This window comes from Sprattus sprattus, assembly GCF_963457725.1.
Source record: "Sprattus sprattus genome assembly, chromosome: 6".
NCBI lineage: Eukaryota > Metazoa > Chordata > Actinopteri > Clupeiformes > Clupeidae > Sprattus > Sprattus sprattus.
This window is the reverse complement of record NC_137925.1, coordinates 25,280,719-25,307,544: the sequence shown is the minus strand read 5'-3', so window position 1 is coordinate 25,307,544 and position 26,826 is coordinate 25,280,719. Positions and strand designations below refer to the sequence as shown.

At 43.1% G+C, this 26,826-nt stretch overlaps 1 protein-coding gene across 1 annotated transcript; it reads right to left on the bottom strand.

Moving 5' to 3' along the window:
* Positions 1 to 672: 672 nt before the first annotated feature.
* On the bottom strand, positions 673 to 23,330 carry slc7a2 (solute carrier family 7 member 2). Its single transcript, XM_080840627.1, has 12 exons — positions 23,301 to 23,330; positions 13,396 to 13,785; positions 12,974 to 13,129; positions 11,210 to 11,375; positions 10,957 to 11,093; positions 10,426 to 10,648; positions 6,826 to 6,962; positions 3,607 to 3,709; positions 2,290 to 2,492; positions 1,563 to 1,729; positions 1,128 to 1,236; positions 673 to 952 (listed from the first exon to the last, which is right to left on the bottom strand). Exons 2-12 carry the CDS (start codon positions 13,763 to 13,765, stop codon positions 798 to 800), a joined length of 1,926 nt encoding a protein of 641 aa, XP_080696753.1. The 5' UTR covers positions 13,766 to 13,785; positions 23,301 to 23,330; the 3' UTR covers positions 673 to 797.
* Between the last annotated feature and the right edge of the window lie 3,496 nt (positions 23,331 to 26,826).

Below are 26,826 nucleotides of genomic sequence, written 5' to 3'. Positions count from 1 at the left end.
GTTTGGACAACTCCTAACACCCTATACTTTGTTAATGAGCTTTGTTGCCAATCAGTGTTTGTAACACCTTGCTTGCCAATATATACACAAGCATTGACCAAGAGGGAATTAACTGGCTAAGCCTAGCAGAGGCTAGCAAGAAACTTACACATACAGCAGCTTTAACTGAGGGTTAAGGTTTGGCCAGATTGAAAATACCCAGATCCTCTAACTCACATTTATTATTAAAGGGCGATATATAAAATATTTACAGTTTCAGCACATGATCCTGTGAATCAAAACATTAAGGTCTCAGTAACCAGTTCCACTAATGTCTTACACATTGAAGGAAAGGCAATAAATTGTTAGTAAATGTTCATATCAAATGTCTTCTCTTACTAACTTCTAAATGGACCCAATTTCAATGAACCCAGATTAACAAATGGTGAAATACCCCCTAACCACCATCAAACGTACATTGGGACAGTTGATGCTGTTGTATGATCCTCCTAACCATACCCATCCAGACCCATCATGTGCTTGCCATACTGTTTCATCTCTTGGTCATATTTACTTAAACCTTAATCCGCTAGGGGACCAAACAAAACTAAAGCTGTTCTCCACGTTCTACAGAGAGAGAGAGAGAGAGAGACCCCATCTTGAATAAAAAGGGGCCTCATACGAAGGTCTGAGTGTAGCTCCTGCAGCTTTTGAAAGTCTGTTTGTGGCTAATAGTATGTGTCAACGGTGATTTAAAAAAAATAAAAAAGGGTCTGTTTAGCACTGGAGCTTCAGGCCTCGCCTATTTTCGGCTTGCTTCAACAGCGACTGGTCTTGTCTGGGTGGATGAACGAGTCGGCTTCTACCTCCTTGCCCACGCTGGGCACCTTCTCTGGCACACTGCAACAGCTCTGCTGCGCCCGCTTATGCTCCGCGCTGTGCCACATGCCATAGCCAAAGTAGATGACGAACCCTAAAAAGAAAACACAGAAGGAAACAGTGATGATGTATCTGATGGAGATATTCTGTGTTGCCCATTTGCTAAACTATTGTGCTTAGTCACATGCGGCTATTTATCTTGCTCGCTCACGTGTTTGGACAGGGCTTTTACGGAGATGGCCCGTGAGGTACAACAAAAGGGCACCTACCCACTGCCATCCAGATGGAGAAACGGATCCAGGTGTCTCCGCTCAGCTGGACCATGAGGTAAATATTAACAAACACGCTCAAGATGGGTAGAAACGGCAGGAGGGGAACCTGCGGGGTACGAGGCACAGATTTTGACAGCTGCTCCGGTTCAGTGCAGGATAAATACACACACTAACAGAAGATCAGAGGTGCGCTCAAAATCACACAAAAGCGAGGCCTCGGGAAGAGGGGAAACTCTACATGGACTCAAGAAAACTTCAGAAAAACATTTCTGAGAGCGGTACAATATAGCCAAAATATGCTCAGGGCTCAGGAATGATTCTAGCTCAACAAGAACATACTGCATCTCAAACTAATCCTTGAACTGTAACAGTGTGTGGCTTCCAGTGAAGTTACTCAGTTGTCCAATAGAAAATTAAATATGTTTCACCCACCATAAAAGAAACCTTTCTGGTTGTCTGTGGCTGTCTACAGATGACGACGACACAGAGGATAAAGACTCCCAGGGATGCAGCCAGGACACCAAGAATCCAAGGCGCCATAGCAACAATGGCGTCTTGGTAATGCGTGGTCAGTGTGCTGATAATGCAAACAACCACAACTACAGGAAAGAAAGGCAAAAGTCAATGAACATATCAGGCAAAGACAGGATTAACTCTGCCCAACAGGTTAGAGCCACTTGGGGGTGCTGTGTTAACTTCCTATTTTACTCCTTCAGACCCTTCATTCACCAAGGACTAGGGGGAGTACTTGGGGGACAGAAGGAAAATTAAGCCCTGTGTGTGAGAGTTTGAACACTGTGTGCCTATACATACTACTGCCTATCTTTTAAGTGTCTTAAAGAACTGTGAAAACAGTTATAAATGTGATGTATTATTATTATTATTATTATTATCATTAATATCTTATGTGTACAATCCAACAAGACTGGCTGACTGACCATTGGCTCGATGGCATGCTGCCGCTGGCCTACTGTATTGTTCCTACTAGATAACAGATAAGACTCCTCTGGTGTGACTGAGACACACTAGATTTAAGGAGTAATTCCATAGACCATGAGATTATTTCAGGCCCACAGAATTATTAATTCTATCAGGCCATACAGGTCCCCCCCAGACTTGTGACACCAGTCTTTAATGGCTCTTAGTCGGTGAAACTTGCCTATGAGCCCGACTGCCATATTGACCACAGTGGAGGTCTGCTCTGTAGGCATCAGCGAGGGGTGAAAGATGGAGTGCAGTGTCAGGGCTCCGTCCTTGTTCAGCATGTTGAGGTGGGACTCCGACTCAGTCAGTTCAGACTCTACCTCCCCTTCCCTCGCTCCATTCACCCTGCTTTTTCCAAAGATAGATTCTGGCTGGTATCTGAAATTGCAATGTAAATATTGGATCATCAATGCTGGAGTGTTACTTGGAGTAGTACAAACTGGGGTGTAAATTAAGCTGGTCTAAACACTTTATACATTGCCTTGCCTCAGTAGAGTACTTTTCACTAGACGTATTGGCAGTGTTTAAGTAGCGCTACTGAATATGGGACATGAAATCTTATATGACCAGTTGGTGGCAAATGACAGATAAATATAGAGCCGATGTATCCGGTTTGTAGCCAGTTTAGTGAAACACAACTGGAACATGCCAGTTTGGTTTGGCCAGTGTTATTTCCACTGCGCCAATGATATTACCAAACAGGGCTTTCATTTTGAACACACCTTCCTCCGACGGCCTCCTTCCAAGTCAACAAGCTAACACTGGGACCCTTGTGAACTTTGCAGAGTATCACAAAACGTCGGTTTTACTGTCAACACACCACACATTTCTTGGATTTCCACCTTTTTCTACACAAGGCAAAATTCAGCCTGCATTCAAAACAGCGTTGAGCAAACACAAGTCTGCACTGAAAGACCAGCCACATGACCATGTCACACAATGGCAGCATTCAGCAGCATTACATCACAGGCCCTAACTTAATAACACTACACAACATGTTGCTGTGATTGCTTATGATTTCCTGTGATTTATTTTGAGAGTGCAGTTGAACTCTTACCCCATGATGTAACTGACACTAACCACACCCCACATTCAAAGGTGCGCTGCCTATTTATGCAAACCGTGTATTTCTTGTCCCATCAAACTCCTCCCCTTCCACACCAAAACAGAGACGGTAAGTTGACATTGAAAAGTACTGATATCGAAGAGAGAAAAAAACACACTGAACAAGGCTGTCATGAAGGAATAAAGAAAAGATTGTCACGGAAAAAAACATCCAAATAAATTTAAAAAAACATCAGGCCATTTCAGTGCCCAAAGTTAATTTCATTACAAATGTTTCAATGCCAATGTTCTATTTAGATCAGTTTTGTTTTTTTCTCAATGCTGATTGTGTTTTTCTTTTTCAATGTCAAACTTAAAGTCTCTGTTTTAGCTTCATAGATTTCTACCTCAACCTTTGGATGAACAAATGGAATAAATCGAGTCTCACCTGAGAATGAGGACACAGGCTGCCACCAGAGAGTAGGCAAGCAAGGTGCCAATGGACATCATGTCCACCAAGGCTTTCAGGTCAAACAGGAAAGCCATGATTGCTATGGAGACGGCGCCACACAGACAGAACTAAAATCAGCATAGTCATATGATGTGATCGCAAATATGAGAAAAATAAATGGCATAACCATTGCAGCTAAACTGAAGTAGTAAGCAGTAGGTCTAAGCTCACACCTAACACAGCATTTTCAACTTCAGTATGGATAAAACGGAGGTAGCAATTTAACTTCAGACAGCTCAACAAACTTAGACATGTCATGCAAATTCAATACACAATAATTAAAGGGGCAAAGAGGTTTTTAGAGCATTACGTAGCCTTATTATGTCCGGTACCACAGAGTCTGTGTGACTTCACGAGGCCTGCATACAGCTCCTCAAGCTAGTGTACAGGTCTTCTGTTGTTCTACTATTGATCTACTACTTGTTCTACTATTGTTCCATCCCCCCAGTCATTTATAGGCCTATGTGTTTTATCATGCGTTTCCTCACTCAAAAGCACACTTCTTACTAACGTATAAATCTATCTATAAATCCAGGAATCTCTGTGTGTCTGTCAGTCTAGGGCGTATCTCCCTGACGGTAGTTACGTTAGTTAGGAGATTTCGCATGTAGCTTACGCATGTCATGAACCTGTGCATCCTTGATTTTGAAGATTTTTGAATTTATAGTTTGCGAGATATTTGTATTTTACCGTTTCCCGTAGGCAACAATGGGTTATCGTTTCCCGTCCCGTCGGCACTATGGGTAGTGACGTCACAATCAAACAATATACGCCTAGCAGTATTAAACTATCCTGCCTTCACTCAAAGTTCAGAATAGCGTTGGATACGATAAGGAGGTCCGCATTCAAATTCTTCTTGGTGAACAGATACAGACTTTTGCTCAGGTAAGACAGTGATTGATTTCGTTTCGTTTATTTTTAAGCTTCTTTATATTAAGTTTCAAAGTAATGTCTAGAGTTGTACAGTCATCTAACAGACAGGGAATAGTAATCCATCAAAGTCTGTCGTTTACGCATGTCATGAACCTGTGCATCCTTGATTTTGAAGATTTTTGAATCCATAGTTCGCGAGATATTTGTATTTTACCGTTTGCGGTAGGCACTGTAGTGAGGCACTATGTAGCGGACCCGCGCGACGTGAATGATGTCATAGTCATAGAACAGTCGTTGTCATAGATGTTACCCCAGCTGATGCGTATGGGCCTGGCATGTAACCAACTCTCATTACCATGTTAAGTAGTATATTGTAGTTTGATGTATTTGTATTTGTATAAGAGTTAGCTTTCTATTCAATGTTGATGGTAAGCCTAGACCAGTGACCATGCGTTCATGCATCTAGACTTTGTTTTCTCATTATTGCAATATTATAAACCTCAGTCTGCATTTACCCTGGCTGGGAGAGGCTGTCATTCGGAAGATACTGTGTGTGATCGCCTTTGCTCTGTGTTCATTAAACCTGTCAGAGTGTATGAATAAACGGCTGGGTGCCAATCAAAATCACAACGCAAGAGTGGCCGCTACAAATGGTAGCTTATATTGATAAGCCTCGGAGGCTTTCAGATTGTACATTGCGTTCCCATCTGTTGCTATGGAGTCCACGAAATACGCGCAATTCTCGCTGTAAGTTATGTCGGGCCATGTCGTCATGTTATCCTCCCAGTTCTGCACTGAACATCAGCTAGCCTACACCTACGTCTGCTAACACTACAGAATGCATAATTCCTACGGGCACTGCACTAGTACAGTTAAACAGGGATTGTATGTCCATTGTATTACATTGCCGTCAGCTACATTGAGTAAAAATATTGTATTGGTCTATCAATGATGTACTTTGTATGTTAATTGTATTACATTGTCGATTTATGCCGATAGCTTCATTGAGTAAAAATATTGTATTGGTCTATCAATTAAGTACTTTTTCCATCTTCCTGGTGTAGGACTAGTAGACAGAGGACTGACAAAATAAAAGATAGCTTCATCTTATCCAATGTACCCTCGATGTCTGGTGTTTGAATTATCTTGAATAATCATGCATTGCTTAGAACTATGCTTTTAAGATAGCTCACTTAGAAACACATAGGCCAATAAAATCAATGAAAAGTTTTGAGACGAAGGCTAACAGTAAATCTCAGAATTCATGCTAGACACAAGAACGGTTTCCTGAAGCCATATCTCAAAGTAACTGTCATAAAGACATAAAGCTTAAATGTTCTACAAACATCTGTGCCCCATTGTCATGCACATGATAAATAAACAGTTAGGAACATTAACAAGGTTAGAATTAGAAAACAATTTGTACCATGGACTTCATATATGAATTATTTGAATTTAACCCAGTACATTCCAAATGGAAAAGATAAAAGATCATGATTTAAATTGAATTGTTTATGATTCTCTGCTGAGGACAGGAAATGAAAACAAGGTCGTGGACGGTACAGTACTGCATCTTGGACTAGTTGGGATTGTTTCTTTAAACATCCTCCCTACATGCTGGACACATATGAAAAGGCCAGGTGGTTCTGCTGCCGCCCTGCAGGTCAGCATGTGACAAAACAAACTTCAATCACTTCAGCCTGTTAGATCCACTCGATGACAGCAGGAGCACCTCTGCACGTGGAGACTCTCTGATACCTCACGCTAGTTCTCCCCTCTCTTCTCTACAGGTCTCCACCATCAAAAACATCATAGTCTTCAACTACATACTGACATGTGCAGACATCAAAGTCCTCACGGCCAGCCTCAACTTGCAGTCTTCAGCTATCGCCGCAGGGTAAATAGCAAGCAAATTGATATAAAAAAATAGCAAGTGATTCTGCAATAAATAAAAAGCTGTACTGCGCAGCATTAACCTGAACACTGGGACAGTTTGTTGTTGTATTACATTAACAAGCAATGGCTTGGTGTCATATGCCTCACTAGACTACTCTCTCTGAATCATGGTGGACTCATCAGACATTATCTAAACTTAATGATTCTGGCAATCCTGAATGTAGATTCACAGATGATAGATAGATGCTGCCTGTAAAATCTTAACAAAATGAATTACCATCACCATCACCATCACCATCACCATCACCAAAACCAGCATCACACCCAGTTAGCATGCAACCACCACCTGTGCCACTCCATGCGTGCACAACCACGCCAGGAGCTTACCCGCGGTGCTGCCTGCAGCCATGGTGGCAGCCACAGGGGACTGCCTCTTACTCACTTGGGAAAGAAATTTGAACAGTAAGCCATCTCGTGCCATGGCAAACAGAATGCGGGGCAGAGGGAACATGGAGCCCAAAAGGCTAGAAACAAAAAAAGGGTTGACCAGTTCAAACATAACAGGGCACTCTGGAAGAGAAAGGAATTACACTGGACATGGCTAGCAACTTGTGAAGGAGAAGGGTGTTTTATCTTCTTGAAGATGTGCTTTAAGGCGTGTCCCCTTACAAGAATCGTTCAATATTATACCTTAGAGCTCTTTCAGAAAGAATTTTCCCTTGAGTTAAAAAGCAAAGGTTTTGCCACCAGCGTTTGAAAAGGATTCCAATCACAACCTTGAAGAGTTTTTCTGTCAAAGAAATTGTGAGTGTAGTAAAAATTTCAGGAAGCCTACCTAGTAGACTTCAGCTCCAACACAAATATCTGGTTTAATTTTGCAAAGCCATTATGGAATACTGTCATAATGGCTGTGGGCTACACCCCCTCTCTCTTTCACAGTTTACCACTTTCATGGAAGCTCACATTGCACATGGAAGTCACCCCAGAGTCTCACCTGCGACTATACCGGAGCTCATTGTAGCAATAAGCGGGGTCTTCGTCTTAGGATTGATTCGGGCTAACGCTTTGAAAAGCACCCCATCCTCTGCCATAGCATAGATTACACGTGGCATGGGGAATATGGAGCCCAGCAGACTGCATGTGGGGGGGGCAGAGACATGTGGGAGGGGAGAGAGGGAAGAGAGACACAAGACGTGTCGGGGGGGGGGGGGGTGGGGGGTAGGGACACAATACATGTGGGGGGGGGGGGAGAGATATATGGGGGGACAGAGACACAAGACATGTGGGGGGGGGGGGGGCAGAGACAGGAGACATGTGGGGGGGGGGGGGCAGAGACACAATACATGTGGGGGGGGGAAGAGATATATGGGGGGGACAGAGACACAAGACATGTGGGGGGAGGGGGGGAGAGATATGTGGGGGGGGCAGAGCCACAAAACATGTGGGGGGGGACGGAGACACAATACATGTGGGGGGGGGGGGGGGGGGCAGAGACAGGTGGGGGGGGCAGAGACAGGAGACATGTCGGGGGGGACGGAGACACAATACATGTGGTGGGGCAGAGACATGTGGGGGGGGGCAGAGACAGGAGACGTGGGGGGGGGCAGAGACACAATACATGTGGGGGGGCAGAGACATGTGGGGGGGGGGGGGGGGGGGGGGGCAGAGACAGGAGACATGCACAGGACCAACACATTAGTCAGCAGCAGCCCTGCAGCATAGGTCACTCCCTTCCCATGAAGGCCACACAGCACAGAGCCAAAGCACATCAATTACACACACCAACATTTGGTTCTTTCTTTCCCCCTCCAAACATGACATCACTGTATTTATATATTTATATTATGGCCCCTAGTTTGAGAGCAAAAAATGCCTGGCGGAAACTAAAGACGCATGCGCATTGAAACTAAAGACTCATGCGCATTGTTGCACAAAAATTAGAGTGCAGAGGACGAGGTAAAGGTGTGGTCAAAGGCACTAAGTGGGCAGAGCCAGACTGGAGTTAGAGGGTTTGGTTAAGGACAATCAAAAGGATTGCCGAGCGATCCCTTCAAACTGAATTGCGTCAAGATGAGATTACAATGTCAGAACATGTCAGTATTGCTGCGGACAGTGTGCACCTGCAACACTTTTCATAGAAACTGTACTTCCTTCTTGAGATCAGCATGCCTATCCTTATTATGGAGGATGTATTTAGGCCTGCAATGCTTAATGTCAAAAGATGCGATACATATTCAATTTAATCATCTGAAACCGTCTACTCTAATGGAACACATTGGCAACTTCAGAGCTAAGGACTGAAACGAATAATATATAGCTTACATATTTGCGGAATGTATCAGCAGACGTTCTAACACTCACTGCTTGTTGGAGAGGTCAGCTCTATTCTCTATTTGAGACAGAAACCCAGGGTTTAGTAGGCCACTTTCACTCCTTAACCGCAACAGGATATGTACGGTGTGGTGATGTGAAAAAATGGTCTTAAGTGTTTACTGCAAACGGATGTTAGGTTTGTCTCAGGTAACTATGGTTTATATAGATTAAAAATGATCCTGAACATGGCTTTTGTTTTTACTTTTTCTTTCTTTTCTTTTTCTGGGAACAAAATGTAGGTCATGTAGTGCTGTCGATGGTGAGTGAAAGCCTGTTTAGCTGAGCACTGGGCCATCAGGAGAGAGTTGACATATAAATGTATTAATTTACATAATATGAGGGTACAGGTGACTGTGTGTGTAGATATAGGCCTAATGACACCTCTCTAGGGTATCCCAGAATGAGTGGTCAGGGTGGGAAAGAATCGTAAAGGTAAGAGCAGCAATGATCATTGGCCTACATGAATGGGGAGCGTTAAGAGTGTGAAATCACTCCACTGCGGCCATGACTTTGATATTAAGACCTTTTATGGAAAAAGCGCTTGTCTGGCACAGCATTTCTTTTTCTGCCTTTGTCTAATTAGGTTGCATTATCTGAATAGAAATAGCGAGGAAAGTCATTTTTGCATTAACATCCTGAATGGCTTGTCTTTACAGGGGTTTAACTTTTTTAAACAAAGATTGTATTATTATTTTACTAAAGCCTTCCAAAATATGTGTTAACGCTGAAGATAATTAAGATGGCTTAAGTGCATTAACCCATAATACAGAATTACTCCTGCTTCCCTGCCTAATACAAACATGTCGGCATAATGCACTACTCTACCAATAAAAGGAACGTGGTTATTTTTTGCCAGATAGATACAACAGAATTGGGCAGTGGTGGTTTGCAAATGTTCCCTGAAAGGGAACACTGTGTCGCCATGCCTATATTCAGAATCGACGTCTCTGTGGGATTATTTTATAATAATGACCGCAGTTGAAGACAACCCGCCCGGGCAGGAGAGGCCTTTTAATTTCACCCGCCACACCAGGGCCTCAAGGGTACGTCATGCATTTGGGTAGTTTCATGACAGATTGACTTAAAGCAGATAATTTCCTTGTACCTTGGTGCAAAACATCTACCATCATGTTAAACTTGGAGGGAAAGAAAGAATTTGCCAACACATAATCATGCTATATATATATTTATGTTTGGTAAGAGACCAATACCCACCAATAAGAGTTTAAATTAGTACAGCTTATGTCAGCCAAACAGCTGCACAATAGCATTCAGCTATGGGAATCAATCCACCTGACCCTTTTAACATTTATACCCTTTATCATTTATCATTGTTCCTATCAAACGGGACATAGTATCCCACATATTTTACCTTGTTTAGCCATGTAATGCCCAAGATCCTTAATTTATATGTCCTATTGTCTGATAAAAACTAAACTCTACACAGAATCACAAAATCAATTTGATGCTTTTACTGGGGGGTATAAGAGTATATGTATAAATGAGAAAAAAAACATAAGTAGCTTAAAGTAGCCCGTGTCAATTAACACCATTATGGAACAAAAACCGTTATATTTTGAAAAGAGCCATGGCTGTGTGGCATGGTTTGGTTACCTGGTTGACAGGGCACAGAGTGATCCAACTGCCACTACAAACTTAGCAGGGCCCCACCCCACATACTCAAAGGCCATTGGCAGGGGACTCTTCTCGTCCAGCAGGTAGTAGGGCATCATAAGGGTGAGGGCAGCCGACACCCCAAAGTACGCCAGGAAACAGATGAGCAAGGATGTCACGATCCCAATGGGAATGGCCTTCTGGGGGTTCCTCACCTCCTCCCCTGCACACACACACACACACACACACACACACACACACACTCACACACACACACACACACACACACACACATACACACACACACACACGCACAGACGCACACACACACACAGATTTGGTCACAACACAGAATCACTTGAATTTGCATACTGACTTCAAGCAAAACTGAAAAATAAACAGTTTTTCAGCAACAACACTAAAATACAAGTGAAGGCACATCCAAGGATTTGGAAATATAAATAAGTAGAACTCCACGCCAACACCCCTCCAGCAATTGCCTGCCACATAAAACAGAGGAATCTGACAAACCTGTTGTTGCAATGCAGTCAAAGCCAACAAAGGCATAGAAACAAGTTGCAGCACCTGCAAGCGTCCCACTAAATCCATATGGGAAAAATCCACCAACACCATAGTCACTGGTGACATTATCCATGAAAGAAAGATTTCTGAAAACATAAAGAAATAAACAGGTTACCCTAATGACAACTTGACTTCACTTTCAATATCAGAATAAAAACACAACATTCGTTCTTCAACGTAAGATGGTCCTCGTCAGGGCTACCTTTTGACAATGGTGAAATTGACGAGAGACTCCTCTGATATATCCCAGTTGACTGAGTCGCCTTTCACAAAGCCAGAGATGATGACGAACAGAAGCACCAGCACGTTGACAGCTGTGAACACTTTGTTGACCCACGCGGACTCCTTCACTCCAAACGAGAGGAGACCTGAGAAGAATCAGTTGACAATTTAAGGTATCGTTACAGTCGTTCCATTTTTAAGCTAAACAATTGTAGTGCAATTATGGTCTGCGTGAACTTCCAAGGACCAATTACTGTAATGTCTTAATGATTTTTTCTATTTGGATAAAAACTGCATGAATGGCAAATGCAAGCAGCGATGAGGGGGCCAAGCAGAACAGCAGGTCATAGTTGCCATGGAAACTTAATGTCACTGATGTCAAGTGCAAGGCTGTTAGCACGCAAGTTTAATGTTGAGTTCTTCACCGTATTTTTTAGCTGCATGATGAGATCAGGATGTTTCAAACAAAAAAAGGTAATGTTCAAACGCCCACGGATAAGCAATGGATTTTACGACCTGGCTCGTCTAGTGGACTTCACAGAGCTGGTGCACGTTTTGAATCTTTAGCTCAAGGGAAGGGATTTATTAAAAAATTACAGCAGATGATTATCCATGAAGTCGATTGAAATGTTAGGTGCAAATGTTATTGCACCTAAGTGAGTTGTCCGTTTGAGCATTTGCGGGCAACCAAAATGGAGGTTTTTTAATCATGTCGGTTGGAAACCTAAAGGTTTACGAAGTTCTTCACCAGCACAGAACAAGGACAGACGTGTCGGAACTGGAGTGGTGTTGCTATCTTAAAAGCGCTAGGAGCAGAAGCAGCGCCAAAAAAACAGGTGGAATAAAAAAAAGACAATAAGACATGATAAGAAGAAGTAGAACACACAATGGGCATCTATCCAACTCCAACAACTGGTTCCCAAATTAAAGCAGCACATCAATCATCAGTTCAACAGCAGTTAGAAGAGTTCAGGCATTTTCAATACATCAGCCTTGGATCTACAGCCCAAGAAAAAAACACTGTTAGAAATACAGGACAAGATTGCCCTGGAGAAATGTCAGGTTTACCTAACACTTGAGGGAAAAGGTGTGAAGCATTAGTGAACATTCTTTACCTTCTTAAGGTACAGTTACATAACTGAGTCAGGTGTAGACTCAAAACGTCCCACGTATGCATTCTAGGCGAGCAACTGTTACCCTTTCAGCAAAAACGAGCTTCATGAAAACCTCAACTGATTCTAATTTAATGTTGAACTTTGCAGAGGACATTCATTCCAGTGGCAATGAGATTATCTGATTGGTCTCCTGGCACCTCTTGAGATCCTTAAATGAACCACATGAGCGAGCGTCTGTTTTGTAGCGAAGACGTTCTGTTGACATATACACGGTGTTCTTTCAAAATAAGAAACTTGTTCCATTCTACCAAACCTCCATTTTGGCAAGAAAACATTTGCGGGCAAACATCAGAACCAATGGACACTGATGCCAACTGACTCTTTAGTCCCACACACAAGGCTGTACAAGCAGTCAAGCCAGGTCACTCATCGGCCTCACTGCCTCACCCACTATCTCTTATTAAATCAGCATTTCAGTAAGGTCATGACGTGGGTATGAGTGAAGAATAAACATCCCTCCCGAAGAGACCGACTAAAAGAACTGTCCTAAGAAGGCTCCCTACTTCAGAGTGATGACACATGTCCAGCCTCAGTCAGTGGATGATACTTGTAATTTCATACAGCATTACCTGAGAGGAGCAGGATTAGGGCCACAGCAAAGAAGTCTGGATACTCGGCGAGGCCTGGAGCGCTCATCCTGAAATAGGTTTTGCAGAACTGCTCAATGTGGCCACCGATAAGCTCATCGAATGTCCCACTCCACGCTCGTGCCACACTTGAGGTTCCTGTGGGGGAGATCAGATGAATACAAGCTGTAGACACAGTCATTTTAAACAGTAACTCTGAACTGAACATAAAGTTTAATTGCACATTCAGCTGTGTGGTCAACAGCTGCATTGCAGAGGCATTTAGACAAAGACACTAAATGGGAGGATGGGAACATCATTTTTTTTAAATCAGAACACGTACACGAAGTACATTTGTATATTTGGAGTAAAGAGCTCTACAAAGTAAAATCACATCATCCTACAGGTTTTTCATTATTGCTCACCTATCACATAGGAGAGAATGAGATTCCAACCAGTTATAAAGGCCCACAGTTCTCCAACAGTCACATAGCTGTAGAGGTAAGCAGACCCAGTCTTAGGCACACGGGCCCCAAACTCAGCATAGCACAGGCCAGCCATGACTGATGCCAGCGCAGCGATAAGGAAGGACACCACGATGCTAGGCCCAGAGTTGCCTTTGGCCACCTCTCCAGCCAACACGTACACGCCGGCGCCCAGCGTGCTCCCCACACCCAGGGCGATCAGGTCCACGGTGCCGAGGCAGCGGCACAGCTTGGAGTCCTCCAGGGAGTCCATGTCCACTACCTTCCTCCGCACCAGGGAGCGGCCGAACGACAGCATGTGACCCAACATCCTGGGACTTGTGAGAGGTACTGGTGAGAGTGAGAGAAAAAGATACAAGAGAGAAAGAGAAAAAAGAAGAGAAAATTAGTCAGTCATTCGGGGAATCAGGCTGTCTTGTGTAATGCCATTCTGCCTCGGTCCTGCACCTGTAAGGAGGGCTGTTGGTGTTCTGTTTGAGGTCAATCAAATCAAACACTTTTTTTCTGGTAAGCACAGATTATTCCAAGGTTGTTCTGAACAAGGACATGTTCTGGTGTTCTAATTATCTGGGTCACATCTGCTGTCTACTATGGGAAAGACCAGTAATTACTTTCAAGAGGTCCTGACAAAGGTATGATTAGCCCGAGGACTGAGCACAGACCTCACTGTGTGAAAGAAGACAAGACAGGGGTCACTCTAAAGATTTGAGGAAAGCTCTTAGTGTCAGTGGGTGGCTTTCCTATGTGTATTCTAACAGAAGAATTCATAACAACACTGCAAGCAATCTCACGGTCCTGTCAGATGATTCAGTCCACCAAGGAGCAACTTTAAAACAAACAAAAAAAACATGACATAATATGCAAGCTCCTGAATAATCATTTAGTCAAAGACATGTGATCTGTGTCTGAAGTTACTATGCACACTACTGTTGGATTGGGTTTTACCAGTATGTTTACTAGTACAATTTTTCCTTTTTTATTTTTTATTTCAAGCATATACCAATGGCAAAAGCCAAAGTCAGAAACATACTGTAAGCATAACTGAAAAATCCTAATAGATTAGAAGGGGATATTTAACCCATATGACATTATGCAATAATATTTCTCTATAACAGCCGGGATTCATTTGAAATCTTTAACTAAATAGTTTAACAAAACGATTTTTCCTTTTTTATGTTGTCTTTTAAGCATATAAAAAAATTTGGTTCCCAAACTCAGCATACTGTCAGCATAACTGAAAAGTCCTACCAGATTAGAAGGGGATATTAAATCCATATGACATTATGCAAGAAAATTCCTCTACAGCAGCCGGGATTCATTTTAATTCTTTAACTTAATAGTTGAGTAGAGTTGAACACAATCCATATTGGAATTGAGGACACGCTGCTACCCAAAGCATGTGAAGATATTAAGGACGTCATCCACGATGTTCAGTACGGCATAACATATCAACATGTCCAACAAATGAGTGTAGAAAGGTGTATACACTTGTGCACAGGACCTGTGTACAGAAAGGCTCTCTAATGGATTAGTATGTTGTGTTCCAACACGAATGACCTATTTCTTCACACTCCATACCAGGAGAAACTTATTGCAAAACTTCACCTCTGCACACAAAGCAGCTTTCTTTGGCTCAGGTCTACTCTCCCCGCTCAGGCAGGTTCCACATTGGCTTATTCTCATGACAGCTAAGCCAATGAGTTCTTGAGAAACTATTACATAATGTGTGAAAAAAGAGCAGCATTTCATTTTGACAGCTGGGGGTCCTTAAAAGCTGAGGATGTCAACATGACATGTCTGTGACAGCATCTCCATGAATTGTTTTGATGTACTGAAGAGTTTAGATTAATTATGAGTTGGAGTAGCGGTGGACTAGCAGGGTCAAGGACAGAATGTGACTCAAAAACGCACTCAACACAATGCTCTCCATTATACACAAATGACCACCACATTCATGCACATCTCTGTCCTGTCCTACCGGACTTCAGTGAGGACCTGTCAATTGAATTAGCTTAATTAGTTTGAAACTGCCCACATTTTTATCAGGAACAGAGAGTTGCTGTACACCAAGAACACTCACATGCACCTTCCACCATAATTCCTGTCATTTTCAATAAATCAATTGCATATATATTTTCAACTAACCATTCAATATTGTACAAAAGTCTTGCAATTACACATTTTAAATGTTAGTGATTTTTGCATGGACATAAACAAATACAAAACTGCATTTCATAGAAATACATATTACAGCAGCACCACAACTCACTATGGGAAAACCAGTTTATCAACTTCTTTCATTCTTAAAAGTCTTAAATACTTTCTGGTTTCAACCGAATAATGCCTAAAATCATTTTTCAGTATACGATCACCAACGAACAAAAAGGGTTGTTTAATAAACAAAAAAAAAACAAAAAGAACTGGTGGTGCAGGACTGATCTGTAAATATTCTGCACGAAGGTGAAAGGCTGTTCTATGGTACTTACCAACTGGATTTGTGCAGAAGGAAGAGACCTGAAGAACTTGGAACACCACGATTTTTTTTTTAAAAGACACACACCACACCGTCCGCAAGATATGGGTCAGACTCTATGTAAAGAATGGGGCTCAGGTTCGTTCACTTCCCTCCTCTCTACTCAAATACTTTCTCCTGACATGTCAAGCCCTAGAACTACTATTTTTACTCCTCCCTTCATTCTACCCCTCGTGTGTCTCAACTCGTTCAGCCCTCTTGCACGGACTGAGACTGGTCCTGTCCCACGACTGCACTGCCCCGAGAGGTGGACGGAGGGAGGGACAGACGGAGAAAATGAAAAAGGGATAAATAGGACTTGGCCCATGGCTGCAGTCTGAGGGAGGCAATGTTGCTCCACTATGTATGACAGTTAATCATACAGGTCACATACGAGGCACCTCAGAAGAAGAAAAAACGTCAGAATAAGCAAGTGGAAAAGGGGGGAGACTGACCAAACATCTTCCATGTTTTTTTAAGGGGGAAATAAGATTTCCAAAGCACACACGGCCAAAAAGAGAGAGCCCCAGCTGCCAGAGTACTTACTGACCCCTGATAAATGGTTAAGCAACTGGCATTGACAAACATTGAAAAAGACACCAGTAGGGCCTTATACATGTGCCACTGAGATCAGATCAGTTTATCGTATCGTATTCGCGTGTAGGTGTGAAGATTTTCAAGGGAAACGGCTCTTGTCGTTACCTGTATACATGTGCAAAATGTAAAGCGGTTACATTGCCTCGGGCATGCGCAAAGACCACGGAGATGTGCTCCCACCTGGTTTGTTTACTAACAACATCAACGTGGATCCGCATCGGGCACAGGCAGTGTAGTGGCTTAAAGTTCCCTTCTTTCTATCAGCATATAGTGCTTAATATTTTCTTTGAATAACCACTCTCGGATGGAAAGAAAACGAGTCTACGCGTGGATGTGTTTCAACAACGGTAGAAAACTGTGTTTGCTCCGTCTTTTACTGGACTCATAATTATATGACAGTGGTATTAGTTACAGTTGAGACACCCGAAATAACTTGCATGCGCAGCAATCCTGAGACGTGATTTTTAGTTTGCACATGAATACTAACGTCTTCTTTGATCCCAGGAAATTTGAGCACATAACCCATCTCCCTTACGGAGATATTGGCGAAAGTTAACCTACTTCATTGCAAACGTCTAGTTTTTGTGCAGTAGTGAATAGAGTCTCAGTCTACTATACCATACATAGCATATCATGTTTGTAGAAAATGATTAAGGTGCAACAAATGCCAATAAGCATATTTCAATTAAATGATTCACATTGCAAGCAAAATGGTGCGGCTGGAGCACAGGGAGGGACAACGGTGACGCAGTTTGGATGTAGCGACAAACATTTATGTGCTGTAACAAACAGTGTTAACCAGTATGTGAGTAACGTGGCTTTTATTAAAACATAGCGTGTGTAATGTGTAGCTATTTCATTCCGTTTATTAACCTTTCCGGCTGTCTGTATTACTAGCCAGCAGCAGACGTAACGGAAAGGGAGCATTTTACTCCCCGGCAATCTCTCTACAAACTTCCATACAGACGCGGGATCAGCAGAGGAAAATCTACTTTCCTTTTGGGAGAAACCAGGCCAGTCGTTCCCACGACTACAGCACCTTGCAAAACGAATTATATGCGTTCCAGCAACAGGTGCTGCGAGTGAGCGCTCCTTCAGTGCAGCAGGGCGCGTTATAGAAGCCAGGCGAGAGCGCCTGAATCCTGACACTGTAGATGCTATTTTATTCCTGCATAGTGCTAAGACAAATTCTAAATAGAACGAAGGTTAGGCATATCAGCAGAGGTATATTTTGGTTACATTAGGATGGCTACGTTTATAGCTTGCGTTTTGGGCGCACCACAATGCCAAGAAATTTGTCGCGACTGTAATGGCATATTTCATTGTGGGGGTGATTGATAGTTTAAGGCTTACGAGACACGGTGTTTTCTGATGTTTTTGAGTCCTCTCTGTCTCTATCACACACACACACACACACACACACTAACGGAAGCAAAAAAGGTTTAAATTAAGTGACATCCCTCAAATGTCGCGTCTCCCGCAAACCTGCAAGCTATGAGTCAGCTGTCAGTATTGGAAGAAGCCTTAACGTCGAAGATGAAACTTCCTGGGTTATTTTGTTTCGTTAGGCTATTAGTTATATTTTAAAACAGCCAGTCATTGTAGCCTACCACTCATGGAATAAGGAATTTCAAAGAGATGATGGAGTGAACTTTCTAGCCTCCTGTCACCGTCTCCCCCCAGTCACGCACGGCCTCCCCCATGACACATCGGCCTGATTTGACACGCCCTTTTGTAAGACGAATTAACGTGGTAAACCACCTCTCTCGAAAGGCTCAGACGATCGGCGGAAAAACTAACGGTTTACATCTAGACCCCTTATACATGAGGCAATTGTAACACGCTCGCGAGTTTCTATCGTGGTAGGCGCAATGTAACCGCTTTACATTGACGCATGTATAAGGGGCTACTGTTTGCCCAGCGCAGCCTGGAAGAGCCTCTAAAAGCACGGGCCGTGCTGATTGGTTGGGGGAGGGTGGAGGAGCCACTGAAGGTTCTAATGGAGGGCTGTTGTCCTGTGCGACCACACCAAAGCCATGAGCACGGAGTCACTAGATCAATAAGCCCAATGACGTGGGTGCAGTATTGCACATAAAACTAATCTTTTTGGAACATGTTCAAATCCTAGATATACTGTAAAGTCATGCAGTGCATGCAGAAATAGTGCTACCTTCAACCCTCCAACCTTAAAAACCAATATAAAAATCTTCCTTACTGAATGGTGTGACTTAGAGATTTCCAAACTTTGATGCAACCTACACAGGAACTACGTCATGTCTGAATGCCTTGTTCCACCCACTGAGTCGGCACCTACACTCCTTCAGTTTCAAACCATCCATTCTGAGCCTCCCCCGGCCATCACCCATTATGTGCCCCGGGGAGAGTCAAAGCAAATGCCAAGCTTAATGGATGGAGGATAGCTCGAGCCACCACTACAAACATCCATTCACCGGCCTTGGAGACCATTTTCTTTTTTCAGATATCCTGGATTATTTTCCTCAGCTGACGCCCAGCCAAAGATGTCTGGACAGAGTTTAAAGAGAAGAGCCTTTGACTTGTCGTCTGGCTTAGTTCCAGGTACTGACATGACCTCTAATGGCAGCTAGTGTGCAGGGGGGAACCGACCGTGGCAGTGACTTCTTTTTCAACCACAACAATGCCAAAGGGAGATTTCCCAACAAAGAGGGGTTTCCTTGTCTACAAAAATAAAGAAATTCAAAATACTAAGGAATTTCATAAACGCAACATCAACCATTTTCTGCATATTATTAGAAACTTCACCTGCAGTTCTGAAGAGGCAATTGCACAGGAATGGCCCGGCACTTTATCAAGCCAAAACCTCTTGAACTAATTCACTGTCAGCAGATTGGTTCAGCCCCACACTGAACACCGATCCAGAGCGCTGACACTGTTTGTCGATGAGGCAGCGCAAACCACTTAACAGTGTTATCTGGAGCCAATGATTAGCGATATAGCAGCAGGCAGCATGAGCAGATGCTCTGCTTTGAGGCATAAATATGTAAGGATTTGTGTGGCATGGACCATATTGTGACGCTATTTAGGAAACCTAGCAGTGTCAATGGTAGAAAAGCATGTAGGGACCTACAAACAAGCACTCTTTGAAATGGACATTACATTTAAAAGATAAATTATGAGATGAAGCAGGTGGTGGGATCATCCAGTACAATGTATGTATGCAGTCGTAAGTTTACATTTTCAACTGGTACCTAACAAAATAAAATCCAACTAAAGAAATGAAACAGGTAATTTGTCAACAGGTCAACTGTGATTGTGGTCAGGTGCAAAAAAATCAGATACACCACCTTAACATCTCCAGAAAAGTGTAGTTGACTACTGACCAAAGTAAATACTGATTGAAGAGAGGGCAGAGAGTGTGGCTGAACTCATTTACCCTCTTGCAGTAGGCATACACAGCAGTTGTCCTTTTTCTCACCAAGCTGCTGCTAACTACTGGCATGGCAACACAATGAGGCAGGGCACCTTTAAAGAAAACATGGACAACCCAAGTGTAAAACCACAATCTACAGAGTTAATACAACCTTTTAGAAAAGGATGTGACCAGATTATATGTCCAGACCTGAATCAGCATCTAGTGAGCCTGTACACATTTAACATCCAGACAGATTAGTTCCAAGAAACTAGGCAACCTTCATGCAGTGGATTTATGCCCAAGTATTTTGAGTTTATTTAATACATTTGAACTGGGCCCCCGACAGTAATGGGCCTTGTGCAATACATTAAATTGCAAAAGATTACAATATTACTTTAGACACAGTATTGTCTGGGAAAAGACAAGGATGCCACCCTGTTCATTTCATTACATTGTAATAACTCTTGAATAATCTAGGTCTAATTGGAAAGTCTGCCCTAATACTTTCTTTATTGGATACTGTGGTACTACTCAACAGCTTATGCCTGAGGATGCTTTCAGGATTTTCAACATGAACTGCAACAATGTTTTCATATAACATGGAAATACCACCGTCCTTTTGAGGAGAAAAAACAAACAAACTTGACTTTCTTTTAGGCAAAAAAAAAGAAACAAAATGAGAAGATGTGCTTTAGGCAGATGCAGATACAATATAGACATTTTATATCGATATTTTGTCTCTGTGTTCAGTACTGTTAATGCATCTGAACAATGCATTTAGAACTTGGGGGGAAACTCCCATCCCCTTCATATCAAACAGTTTGTTTAACCATATAGCATTTTCATTCAGTCTTGAAAACAAATTCTGTTTTCTTGACTTGTGTAGCGCCAATAACTGTTGACATTGTCTCAATGCACTTTACAGAGCATACAGAGCCCATAGTCTGAACGCCCAAGAGCACTAAAGTCACAGTGTCAAGGTAAAAAAAAAATCCATTTTAACAGGAAGAAACCTTGAGCAGAGCCCCACTCATTAGGGGGGACCTATCTGCTTGAGGCAAGCCGGGCAGAGGGATAGAAGGTGTGTGTGTGTGTGGGGGGGGGGGGGGCGGGGGGGGGCAGAAGGGAAGGGGGAGGAAAAGAGAGTCGGTAGCAAGCAGATGAATTCATACATGTGTGAGGTAAGTAAGGGATAATGTATAGTCCGCCAGTCAGTATAGGAAAATAAATCTCAACAGGCCAGACAGGACCCTGATGTGCAGTGGATAACTATACAATATCCTGCTGATTATACGGTCACTTACCAAAATGATTTTTAAAAAATCCTCCAAAATATCTCTTTTTAAGTGATTTTGTTGCTGTTTTAAAAATAAGTAGTTCTTTACGCAAATAGAATAAAACATATTAGCATACATGCACCATATATACATTCAGGGATACATTGAAGATTGATAGTGAGTCACAAAGGACAGAGCCAGCATACTCATTCTCATCATGTTGACATCTTTCTATTTCAGAAAAGTCTATTTATCTGTACACCTTAGGAAACTGTACAAAAGCCGTTTACTACAGAAGATTGTTCCAGGAAAAACAGACTTGTGGGGACTCAAGCACTACCTTAGAGATAGCAGATCCATTAAACTCGTAACTACACACCACTGTATCACCACAGCCTGGGGGGGGAGGGGGGGGACACGCACTGTGGTCTGCCAGCTGAAGCAAGAGCAACTCGCACAGTCAACAAGTCAGAGTGAGCAAACAATATACACGTCTTATTCAAACAGCATCTAACTATTCAGTGGATTCAGTGAGACAAACCAATGATGCTTCTTAGTGATGAGCAAAAACAGCACCATCACGGGCAATTCATGGCCTAGTCCTTGACCCAATTTTCCCCTTGTTCTCAGAAAGCCTGCAAACACCTATTGCCATTAACCCTAGTCTGTAGAATGCCATATGCACAAATGCTCTGCTTAGATATGTTGCTACATTAGAGCTTATTGTTCTACATATCTTGGTATAAACAGGTCAGTCAGAAGTTTCAGTCAAATCCCTGGCAAAATGGGGGGATAGGGGCGGTGATAATTGGGACAGGTATGCTGTGTGCTATAGTAATGTGTTCTGAGCTCTAGAAAATGGCTGCTAGGGTTCCTAAGATCTCCACAAATGGCTTTAATACATCCTTTCAATTTTTATACAAATCAGTCAGTGTTACTGACCTGTTCAAGCAGAATGCTTCATTCAACCAAAAATATAAGTCAAATCATGCAGATTATCAGAAATTCAGTAAGACCACTGCATTGAAACTGACGAAAGGCTTTGGAATAACTTCCCGGAATGGAATGCTTATCCGTTCGCTCCAGATCCACGGGTATCAATATCATAGTCATCAACACTGTCCTCATTTTTCACAGTAACGTTCCTGAGGTCAGTGTTATAGTGGAGGTAGAGGTGTTTGTTTTACAGAGTGTGGTGTATCTGTGTGGTTTCTGAATGCATGAGTTCTGCACAGCGGTTGTGGTGTGTGTGTGGGGGGGGGGGGGGGGGGGGAGTAAAAGGCCTGCCAAGCATCAGTAAATCAATCACTTCTGCTTAGTTTGACTATACAGTTTCATTGTTCTTCACTCTCTCTGAAATCCTGAAACAGATGGTGCTTCTTCATTTTCACAATCTCATTAAATTTGCTTACAGTACCTTAATTGGCTTTATACCCACATTAGGCAAGACATTCATCACATCCATCATAGTTATACTCTAATGTAACTTGTATGCAAACCATCTTGCCATATTTACATCAATGATCTACCAGTTTAATCAAGGCTTAAGGGGGTTGAGGCTGCACAGAGCTGAGACGACCATCTCTGACTACATTCTGATATAAGGCGCAAGTTACCATCTAAAGTGATAGCCCAAATGACCCTTCGCGATAGCTCATATGTCCCTTTCATCAGTGCCATTGACGCACGTAACGAACAGAATGGATGTTTTAGACGATGTTTAACTTACAAGAAGAGGTAAAAAGTGCACGAAACATAAGCTTTAAAAAAAGGCACATACAGTCCTGAGGAAAGTTTATGTTAGAGTGGCCACTGGCAAAGAATGCAAACAAGCGCTGTTGCACACACGTCGGTAACTTAAAACTGCAGTTTTGCACGGATACATCATATTTAGATTTCGTCACTAAAGTAACTATAGCCTACCTGGACTAACATTAACATGGCATGGCAACCAACTAGCAGTACAAGAGCATCAACATGCGGACATTTATTTGCGATAACAAAAACTCTATCATAGAAGAAGCAATAACATGTCAGTCAGGAAAGATCAGAGATTTAGGATACTCACAGTTTACGAATCCAGCCGATAGAATTGAGAACGCAGGTTAATTATTAAAGTTTCGCTCCACGTGTGTGCCTCTTAAAACTCCAGGGAGGAGGCGTGGAATTGACGCGGTTGGGGTGGGGTTGACAAACTGACAAATGTGTCCATGCAAAGCTGGGCACAACGTTATACAGTCGTTATTCACTGAGCATATTGCCGTTAGATTTGCCGCTTCCTTTCCGATAACCATTTCCATCTGAAAGCCGAAGGAGTAATCGTGCAACCATCCTGGACCGCTTCGTTTGAATGTTAAGTGTTCCTGAATTGACCTGTGCCATCACCAGTACAAAGACACAGCAAGGCTCCTGGGCCTAGTTTCCCGAACGCTAAAAAGGACTTGAAATCGGTCGTAAGAGGGATCCTTGCAGAGTGGTTTCCCGACGCCGCACTTACGGCTATGATGAGTCTACGATGTCGCCAAAATCCACGTAGGCCGTTAAGATATGTCGTTATCGGGAAACGAGGCCCTGATTGTCTATGATTTTTGGTTGATGTTAAAGGAATCGATGCAGTTAGACACCACTAGATGTTCAGACATACTGTCACTAAACCTATACGGTTTTCATCAGGAGCGCCTGTTTTGTTGTGGTAATAGAGGCAAACAGGGCTGGACTGGGACAAAAAATCGGCCCGGGCATTTTGAACCAGACCGGCCCACTTAATTCGATAACACACCCTTTGGTCTCTCGAATGTCTACACACCAACCAGGCTTTTAGCTAGCAGGGCGTCTGCCCTATCGTCTACAAAAAAATAAGAAGAAATGGGACGCCCTACTTTTAGGCAGGACGGCCTAAAGACGCCCTATTTTTCTCCCGTTTTACCTGTTAACTTTCGCTGAATGTGATCAAAATTCACCGTTTCAGTCGCTTCAGCGAAGTCTAGAATCATATGCCCTGCCAATTAGAAAATAGCATTGCTGTATTCCCGCTACAACAACGTTACATCATGATTCCAACGAAACATTGATTCATGGGCTCGCAGAAGCTAGACAGCTGACAGAAGACAGCTGTCTCACCGCACGTCACTGAACCTACTACTTTATGAGTTCAACAAGAGTTTGTGTGTTAAGGTGGTGGTCTTAATTAATCTAAATTCAATACAATACAATACAATATACATCATACACTTTAAAGCTTTGTTCAGAATACGGAGGTTTAAGATCGGTCGATATTTTCCGTCCTTTTTTGGAACCAGAAAATAGCGACTGAAGAACCCCCTGTTCTCGTCTACGAGAGGTACAGACTGTATTGCTCCCTTTCCTAGAAGGGAGTCTATTTCCTCCTGTAGGAAACGCGCTTGATGAGGTGGCATAACGTTTGTACCACGCCCCTGAACTTCGGGGGGCAAACTGGAGCGTATAACGGACTATCATAATTCGCTATCTGGACAAATTGGCATATTTTCATAGGGTTTGGGAATACTGGGCTTTCGGAACACTGACATGGCACCGCGCACCAATAGGCTAAGGGGCTTGCCCACCACTCAAACACACAACATAGAGTGTAGGCTAACGGCTGGCTGTTTCAGAGTAGAGTAGGCTGAGGGCTAGCAACAGCTACAGACTTGTCTTGTATTTACAATGCAAACGAACTTGGCCATAGAACATAGGTCCTAAGTCAAACATATTTTAGAGACGTTTGAATTCATGATCAGTAAGCTTACCGTAGGTCGTTGTATCGTATCTCCCTGGCTGTCGCCACCAGTAGGCCTATCACTTTCATCCACGGTACCTGATGATGGCCCTGCCGTGGCAAACATTTCCGATATTTTGGCACATTTGGCAGTGTAGGCTTGAAAAGCAAGCCTCTTCTTATCTCGCAGTTTCTCCGCACCCTCTTTTCGCTTTCTCTCCATTTTGGACTGGAGGATTCTAACGAAACGTGCGTTTCTGTGCACCGCCCAAGCCAAAGGTAGAAGGTGTTTGGTGATATGATTGGACGAGCCCCTTGTCACTAAAGAAGACAGCCAATGGGCCGCAGACTAGCATGCGCTTGTCAAGCATGTCAAGGCCATGGGCCACGCTGAGTTTGTTTCCCGTCCTAATGCATTATGTAGGCAGGTCCAAACCGAAAGGGGTTGGTGTTGGGTCAGCCCAGGGGATGTAATTGGGCCAGCCCAGTGTCAATAGGGCCGCTCATGAACTACTTTCGTGGGCCAGCCGGTCAGACCATTATATGGGGAAAAAAAAAATTCTAAAAAAAAAAAAAAAAAAAGGCGGCGTTAGACATCGCATCAGGGGAGCCACCAAGCTACCACTACCTCCTGTGCTTCTCTGCAACCCCCGCTCGCTGAAAAACAAGCTGGATGATCTGCGTCAACAGGTGGGAGCCTGCTACGAGTATCGTGAGTCGGGTTTAATGGCCTTTACGGAAACATGGTTTAACGAAGATGTGACGGACAGCTACATTCAAATTGAAGGTTTTTCCCACATACGCCTAGACAGAGACATTAACTCGGGAAAGACACGGGGAGGCGGGGTGTGTGTGTACATCAAGGACAGTTGGTGTCGTAACTTTGCGGTGAGAGACAAAATTTGCAACCCTGATCTGGAGCTGCTGTGTGTTACCCTGCGGCCACATTATCTCCCGAGGGAATTTACTAACATTTTTGTGTGTGTTGTGTACATCCCGCCAAGCGGCAACGCTGGCAGAGCAGCTAATGCAATCACGGACTGTGTGCACCGCCATCTACAAGCTAAACCAGACGCCCCCATGTTTATACTGGGAGATTTTAACCACTGCAGCCTTAACAAATCATTACCTGGCTTTCACCAATATGTTAAGTGTAGCACCAGAAACAACAACATTCTTGATAAATGCTATGGCAATATCAAAGACGCCTACACAGCCAGAGCTAGACCCCCCCTGAGTAACTCTGACCACAATGCCATTCAGCTGCTCCCTACATATAGGTCAGTCTTTAAGTCCAGCAAACCAGTGACTCAGTCAGTGAAGGTATGGTCCACTGACAAAGTGGAGGAGCTGAAGGGATGTTTTCTCTGTACGGACTGGGATCTCTTTTTCAGGGATACAGACATTGACAATATCACGGAGCTTATCACTGCCTACATATGTTTTTGTATAGATTCTGTCATACCCCAGAAAATTGTTAAACGATATCCTAACAACAAACCATACATCACAAAAGACATTAAGGATTGCATCAACAGAAAAAGAGCAGCCTTTAAATCTGGGGATAAAGCAGGAGTCCGGGCCGCTCAAAAAGAACTCAATGCTCTAATAAAGGCAGCCCGGCAGCAACACAGGGAGAGGGCAGAACAAAATCTATCAGAAGCCAACACAAAGAAACTTTGGGACTCCATCAGACAAATGACAAACATGGACACAAAGAAGAAACCTCTTTTTGCCCAGAACGAGGCGGCAAGGGCCAATGAACTGAATGAATTTTATATGCGTTTTAACTCTGATAACGGCAGTGAGTGTGCAGCAGTTTTGGACAATGTCAATTGTGATGTGAACCGGGATAGAA